The 8701-nt window shown below is 38.0% G+C and overlaps 1 gene segment (V, D, J or C); it reads right to left on the minus strand.

The window, feature by feature from the left end:
* Positions 1–6522: 6522 nt before the first annotated feature.
* On the minus strand, positions 6523–7043 carry LOC116782518. The segment is given in 2 exon segments: positions 6523–6902; positions 6996–7043. Coding segments are annotated over 2 exon segments (423 nt in total).
* Positions 7044–8701: the final 1658 nt, after the last annotated feature.

An 8701-nucleotide genomic window follows, 5' to 3' on the forward strand; every position in this document is an offset into this window, starting at 1 on the left:
AAAATGGAGAACTGCTTCCTGAAAATACTTTTTTCAAAAATGTGTTTATGGGTCTCACATTCAAAAGATGTGGACAAACTGGACTAGTGGAAGGTGTCCCTGCCCATGGCAGGTGGTTTGGAACTAGGTGATCTTTAAGGTCCCTTCCAACCCAAACAATTCTGTGATTTTATGATTCTATGAAACACTTTTTGTTATCCTCAACCAAACAATTTAATTGTCCCTCAGTAATTCACAAAAAGTCTTAGCATTTGCGTCACTATTAAGAAGGAAATTTGAGTTGATTTCTCCATTACACAAACTAAGCACAGAGAAAAAATCTTGACCATTTGGACAACAATCTGTAAGCTTTTACAAATTTAGGCAATAATTTTTATCTGTGCTTACACAGAACCACTGCAATTTGGAGGAGAAACCAAGTTGACTATTACAATTAACAAAATGTTATTTACCAAGTATGTTTGAAATAAAACAAAGGAAGCCCAGAAACAATTTTCCTTTCAGTTATTTCCTTTTATATTTATATTTTCTATTTTAGTCAAGTCATGTATAAGTTCCTCTATGTATCAGTGAGAGAGATGATTGGCTGATGATCAGTCTTCCAGTTGCAATTGTTGTTTTCATAAATACTTCTTGCCATGTTTGCCCTGAACATTGTAAAATACTAGGTCATTTTTGCTTTTGAAAGATTCAAGAAAATAGACTACAATTCAGAAGAAGGGAAAAAAACCCAAAGAGAAACACAGACATGTTCTAGGAAAGCCCCTAGAAGAACAAATAAGGTGTTTTAATTCTTGGAGTAAAAATCACAAGCTAACTTGCAGATCAAGGCACTAACACTCTATTCCGGAATAGAAAAATAGACTAAGGGACAAATTAAACCTCTAATTATGTATTTGAGGAGGAGAAGAAGGGTTGATGATGAGGAACTGCTGTCTGAAAATCAAAACAAGGGACTATTATACTTAGGAAATAGCATTTGAAAAAAAAGGATGAAGCATATAATCTGGAGTGAAGGAATTAAAAAAGGTTGGTGAGCAATTTCAGTGCCAAGTGGGGCATGGAATAGGGGAATATTATCTGTTGGCACAAGTCAGTATTCCAGGGTCCTGTGAACAGAAAATAAACAACTCCATACTCCTCGCATTTGATGAATTCCCATGCCCAAAGTTTCCTAGATCACAGAAGATGGGAAGGTGATGAGAGAGGGAACCAAGGAGTTAATGGAGGCTTTTTCGTCCTTGACCCTTGAAAACCTTAACTGTTACAACAGATACACACTATTATTTTCTTATTGTTTCTCTCTCAAATTCAGACAACAGACCACAGTGGCTACTCTGAGTAATAAGCAAAGTCTGACAGCAAAGCTGAGTGTATCTCAGCTTTTCTTGCACCTTCCTTGACAAACATATTTGTTAGCACATGCCAGAGGTACTGAGCTTCCTGTGGGAGCCATCCTTTTCATATCTGAAACAACATCTCACATGAAATGTATACAGTAGAAAATCTTTCTGGTGGCTATGATAAACCTTTAAAAGTACTTGAAAAGTACACCTAGTTTTGTGTCCTTCCTCACTTGAGGCAAGCAGAACATTTATTATGGGAGAGGAGAAAACAGAGTTCATGAGTTAGACACCCAATTGTTACACGCATTACAGGAAGGAATGTCCATGGGTAAGGGATTTACCATTAGGTGATTCCAAATTCTGCAGAATTAAGTAAGGAGTGAGGGCAAATGTCAGGCTATGTGATTATACTTCAGTTTGCTGGACTGCAAAAAGTTAGGATATATGACAACTTGCCTAAAAAAAGAAAAGTCATTGTCTGCGATGTTTACCAGTCAATGTTTTGCTAAATCCTATGCCTAAAAGCAATATTTGTAGGGTCATGGCAAAGAGGATGCTTAACATCAAAACAGATTAAATGAAAATTTATTTTTTTTAAGTTTTAAAGAAAGGAAAGTAACAAAAGTGAAGGACTGCAAGGGGAGGATAAACAGGATCTTCCCAGTGGTCCTAGTATTTCAACACAGTAGACATTACTTAAGTGAAGTAGCATACTACATCTCCAGGGGCTAGTACAGCTCTTTTCAGTGGTGGGGAGTATTTCAGGAGTGGCTATTCTGGGTATGATAGATTAGGAAACAGAAAGACTGAACAAGCTTCTCAGGCAAATTTCATATGAAGGTCAGCAGTAATAACATATTTTGAATAAGGAGCATGTCTCACTGTTCTAGGCAAGGAAAAAAAAGGAGAAGTCAGCAGAGCTTCACTAAGAAGGCTAAAGATGACGCTTCAGGAAAGACAAGAAATAAGGAGACAGAAAGGACTGTGAAGAAGAAGGTGACAAATTCACCAATTACTGAATTTGCCCTGTGAATAGGACATTTTAGTGTTAAAAATAACAGATTAATAAAACTGTGAAGAAAGCTAGCAATCAGGCAACCTTAATGGAATAAACTGAAGGGAATAAGAAGGTTGAGACAAGACCAAAGAAGAAGAGACCTCAAGTCAGATAAGTGCATTCTGGAAGAATATATGCCACTTCTACAATGCAGAGCTCCCAGAGACTTTATTCAGCGTGTGCTCAGTCTACTGGCTGTCTTCCAGAAGAAATGAACTGTGTGACTGACCAAGACTGTCACAAAATTAAATTGCTTATGGAATGAGCTAATCATTATGATTTCCTCTTATTTTTGCAGTCTATCTCCCACTGTTCTATCCAAATAGAATGTATGTCCATGAAAGGAAAAGGCAGAAGGACTAGGAAGGATGTAAAATGTATTCATGAGGAACTGCCAAAAGGTGTGGAGGCTGGAGGGAAAGAAAATAAGAGCGGGTTCAAATGAAAGAGACTGGATACTGTAGTATGTATAATGATTCCTAAAAATTGTGAGGATATTGATGTCAAACTACAGCACCAGACACTAAAGTGCTTTACTACTAACAGAAAAATGAGGGCTGCTTTTATGCTATCATTTGGTTATTATTCTGAAAAAAAAAAAATTAATGATTCAACGTGATTATCACTGAACATTAATCCAGGATAGGTGTGAGTAGTTTTGATATTACCCTATGAGGCTGTCCTGTGCCAATGTCCAGTATTTTGGAGAAGAAACAAAAGTAACAGTTCTCAGCAAGTGGGACTCATGAGAAGGCTGTGCAAGGGGCACATTTCAGGGAGTGTGACAAAGATAAAAAAAGAGAAGTCCTTGGATTCAGATTATGAGTTCTTTTCCCAAGATGCCTTATTATTCATGTTCTATGAAGTTAGAACAGACTAGAGCACAGCAGAATGCAATATTTAAAAATAATTCCATCTCAGTTGGGAACACATTAAGATGAATATAATTTCTAAGGACATTTGGTGGAAATGGCTGCATTGATCAAGCCTGTCAAAAAAACACAGATCAATCTTGACCTCACACATAGATTTGCATAGTGGTTATGGTAGAATTTGGTCAAAGTGAATGAAGGACAAACTTGAGGATAGGTGTTTTGGAGCAGACAAGCTACGTTTTGGAGGAGTGACACAACTAAACAGTTCTATGTAGGAAAAAATTATGGCAAATAACAGAGACTTCCTTTAAGATTCTGTAATAAAAAGAATATTCCTACACTGAACTCATATCTGTCAGTCCCTGGAAACTGAGACCAAGCACAGGAATCCAATCTTGTTCTTCTCTAAGCTTGCTACAAGCCATGTAATTCTCATTCCCACACACACCCTCTATTACACAAATGACTGTGCAAACAGAGCACTTTAAAGAGGGTCTGATGCACATCTGGGCTTAAATAATATCTCCTTTTTTTTCTTCTATTTTTTTTTTGGACTGCAGTATTTTCAGTAGAAATTTAAACCCTTCATGTTTTCCCCTCTTGACAGGGAATTTGTTTGTCTACATATACACCTGTGTATGCAAAGAGAGATATGACTTTTGTATATGTGCCTCAATGTGTCCTGTGTTTGTTTTTGCTGGTAGGCACTGCTGTTTTCCTAAACAGAGGTAGGAATAATGCAGACCTAGGTAGAGGAGTCCTTGGGGAGCTTTGGAAGCAGAATATCTGAGAATGCAATAGAAAGGCAGAAGGAGTAGGAGGCATAAAGTGGAGAGCCTGAATGGAGTTTTGGTCTAGTATAGAGTCAGCAGCAGGGGAAAATGTCTCTGAAGGCCTCAACAGAAAATGGTACCTCAGAATGAGAGCAGGTTATGTGCCAAAATGTGTTTGAAAATACCTCTTTAAGGGAACAGCAGTTGAATTTTAGCAAAACAGGATGCGGTTTGACATTTACTCAAAAAAACCCCATTTTGATAATACATCAGCCTCCCTTACCACAACACCACCCCAACCTCTCAGGATCAGGCACAGGATGTGGCTTTCTGTTCACCATTTTACGGTTGGACAGAAACAGTGACACATAAGGGGCCTTATGAAAGCTGTTGGTTTTTTTGTCTCAAGTTATCACATAGTCTTCTTGTTACTCAAGTCTGCAGATGGGGTCCTGCATGTGCAGCTGCTTTTCTGTTGTGCAACATACAAAAAAGTTGAAGATTTGTGGGTTTGGGGGAGGTGCTGATCTACTTTTACAAATTAAAAAAACCCTCATGCTTTGTCTAGGCATCTCAAATCAGCAAAGCAAGATAATCAGAAATTTGTAGAAACATTTTGATGGGAGGGGACTTCTGGAGTTCTCTTCAATCCAAATTCCTGTTCAAAACAGGGCTAACTCCAGTGGTAGATCATGTTGCTCAGAGCTCTATCCAGGTGATCTCTGAATATCTTCAAGGACAGAGATTTGACAAGGTCTTCTAGAAACCTATTCCAGTGCTGAAACATCATCAAGACAAAGTGTTTTTTGTTATGTCTCATCAGAGTTTATCTTGCTGCAGCTTGTTTCCACTTGCTTCCACTGTTCCCCTCTAAGACTCCAAACTTTGTTTGGAGTCATGCAATTAGTCATCTTTTAGCCACCTTCTCTCCATAATGAACAAAATTTATTCCATCAACCTCTCTTCTTACGTTTCTGCTCCAGTTCTCTGATCATCTTAGTGACTGACCCTCTGCTGGACTCCAAAATTTTTGATATCTCTGTTGTACTGGGCAGGGATGTATATGGACAATAGACTTGGTATTACAAATACAGTCTCAAAAGTGCTTCAACATGCTAACTGCATTCTTGCTAACACAACCAAACATACAATTACCCTTCATTGCTGAAAGGATTTACTGCTTATTCTTGTTCAATTGCTTTCCTGTGAAGTTGCCCTCTAGTCAGTCAGCTGATATTTAAAGGGCTCAAATAAAGGTTCTTCCACCTTTTCTCCAGTGATGTGCCTCTAATCCAATAATTCCCTTCCCAATGAAGAAATGCTGCACAATAATCACAAGTTGAAAATTTCCCTCAAAGGTCAGTATGGTTTTCATTCATATGTCATAATACTCCTTTGCCCTACAACATTTACAATATAATTTGACATAATTCAGATTGATAAGAATAATGTTACTGTGGATGTTGTGTCTATAAAGGGAATGTTCCCATTCTACACTTTTTATTTAAACCTTTCCAAAACTGGAAACACATCATTATTCTTCTTTATTTCAGAACTAGCAAATTATGCAGGTAACTTTCATACATCACAAGAACCTTGCTTAGTGCTTTTTTTGTTTAGGACAATTTAGAACAATTTGTTATATTGTCATCAGGGAAAGCTTACACCAAAGAGTATCTCAGGCTATGACTACTCCCACTGCATCAATGACACCACCTGAGAGAATGCTGGTGATGGAAAGTCTTTTTGCAAGGTTTTTTGTGTGAGACACAAGACTCTTCATGGCAAGCCTCAAGTAATCAATCAGGACGAGGTTATGTAGTAAATAAAAAATTAATTCTAAGTTGCTTACTACTTTATATCCTTTATATCCTTTATATCCCTTTCCACTTTATATCCTCCATATACATATAACTTTTCAGGACTGCATTAGTGCACTTGCAGGCCATGGTAATGGCTCCTCTTTGGTGACTTCAATCCAATCTGTTGCATATTAATTCGGTTCAGCTTCTATTCTTGCACCATCTTTTGTTCAGGCTCCTTCTCATCACTGTTGCTGATGGTAATTCTAGAGTTTTGTTGTGATTAGGCTAACATTTCCAAGCACAGTGGAAAACTTTATGGTTTTCACTACTTGATAATCTTCAGGAAGGAATGAGAGTGTCCATAGAAGTCACTATCTACAAAGTATTTCAGACTTATGTATATGAAGTAATTGTTCTGTGTCAGGTAAGAAAATGGCTTAGGGGATGATAATTTGTGGCTGTGTAGATTGCAGTTTCCATTTCCTTTATTTTGTGTCTGCATTTGATTAACCAATTTTATTGATTGTCCTGATGAGACTGGGGATAAATGGCTGATCAGAGGAGTTCAGCAATTAGCCTACACTTCACGTACCTATTCTATCTAGGTCTTATTTCTACCTATTCTTGTTCCAACTTCTTGGCAACACCTTGTTTGTGAATAGGTTATTAGCCTACACACCCTTTTCCTGTGCTGAGAGTGGAGGGAAAGTTCTGAAAGGAGAGAGGTTTATGTAAAGAGAGTAAGTGACTTTGAAGTGTTGTGTCCAAACTGCTGGCGCAGAAATAGACAGCTGAATTGTTCATCTTCACAGATAAAATATCCAAACTGAAATCTGCAAGGTTTGGCCGGTTAGCTTGGAATCCTTCGGGAATGTCACCCTCTCTTTTATCATTTGCACCATAGGAAAAATAGATCAATTGCAGCCCCTTCCCTGGCTGCTGCATATACCAGAACATACTATTGTGATTATCATTTTGACTGCATTTCAGAGTAGTTTTCTCATCTTCTCTCACCACAAGACTTGAGGTTTGGGTGATTTTAGCTCCTATAAGAAAGAGCAAAACAAAAAATCAGTAAAACAAGTAAGCTACATTATCCCAGCAGCAGAGCAGGTATTATGGCTCTACCAGTTCCTTACTTGCTCCAAAGAAGAACATGGCCACACACCAAGCAGTCCACATCCTCGTTTCTGGCTTGGTAGTCAGTGAACCTACCCCTGGAAGGGACTTATATAGGTCTGTTTCACATGCTTCTCTTAAACCAATAGCAGAGATCTCTGTAACAGCTACATCTATGCTGAAAACAAGCTCCTTCCTGCAAGAAATGTCAAGCAAACACTTGTTTGTGCAGGTGTTGACAACACACAGAAAGTTTCAAACTGACTCAGCTGGAAGATTTTCTTATTCTATTGTCACACATGGCAACAGTCTTTTTATTTACCACTCTATGTTTTATTTTAGCTTTTGATATTTTATTTCCAGAATAAACCAAAAAATGTTTAGTGCAATCAAATAAAGTACTTTTATTTTTGCATTGGTTACTAATGAAATTTTTCTTCCTGGAAAAATACAATACATATGGTCAGATCTTAATTATTTTTCTTCCTTTTCTGCCTGTTAGAACAGGTATGCATGATATTATTTTGGGAATTTATATGGGAACCTGCTGTAGCCTTAACATGCAGCAAAAGTGAAGGAAATTCGGGTTATTCCTGAAGCAAGTATCTAGTGACCTTTTGTCCAGTGGTTGTCTGGCAGTACCTGTACTAATTATAGATGCATTTTCCAGGATCCAGAGTGATACCACTGATTCTGACACAGTCTTTTAACCTATGTTAAAAAGACTCATCACTGTCCTAGCACGACATTTTGAATGCACAGTGGGAACTAACAGAGTTGTCATATTTGCCATCTATGGCTTTGAAATGTGGGCCCAGAGACCAATGCTAATATTAAGCAACCTCAGGTCTGTGCTACTGAAACTATTCTTTCTTATTTAAGTGAAAGGATACCATCTGGTGGAATGAGCGGGTGTTTACGGTGATCCTTAGGGGCTACATTTTCCACAGTTCTTTATTTTTGCGCTGGCAGAACTTCACGGAAAAGGAACTGGAACTATTGTACCAGAGATATATATGTCTGTCATGAAACTGGAGACTGTGAAACGCTGCATTCAATGTATTGACTCAGAAGTACACAGATTCTTTATCTGTAGGAGAAAGATCTCAGAGCTGGTATTGAGAATGGGATTTCACAAAGCCAACATAATGCTGATGAGGAGGGGAACTAGTGTGTGAAGTAGCTGAAGAAGTACCTAACTAGACATGCTGTAAAAGTTGCCCTAAGATCCAGGTAAATGGGCTGGAAGGAGAAATCCCTTTTCACACAGAACATATACAGTTTTCCCCTGGGTTTATGTGGGACAGTGTGCAGAGAAGGGGTTTACAGCAATATCACAGGTAAAATGTTCAAGGACAATATCTAGATTCAAATCACGTATTTTTGTTTTTTCAAGAGGGGATCTGAATCCAGACAAACCAACTCCGTAGTGCACTGTGTTGTAGGGTATCACCAAGAGATTAATGACTACTGTTTTTCTACTCTATAAAAAGTATAAATTTATAGCTTAGTCTTTTCACATGGAACAGATTCCATGTCTGATCAATAAATATTTAAATATTTAATACAAAGAGAAAGAATTTCAAGTGGAGAATCTGATTCACAACATCCTTTTACACACTAGTGGTTAAGTCAAGCTCAAAGGAAGCAAGGGGAGGAATAAAACCTAGTCCAGTTAGGTATATTAGTTTGAGGACTACTAAGTGTGGGGAGTTGGAGGGAGAGA

The sequence above is a fragment of the Chiroxiphia lanceolata genome, chromosome 2 (genome assembly GCF_009829145.1).
Source record: "Chiroxiphia lanceolata isolate bChiLan1 chromosome 2, bChiLan1.pri, whole genome shotgun sequence".
Lineage (NCBI taxonomy): Eukaryota > Metazoa > Chordata > Aves > Passeriformes > Pipridae > Chiroxiphia > Chiroxiphia lanceolata.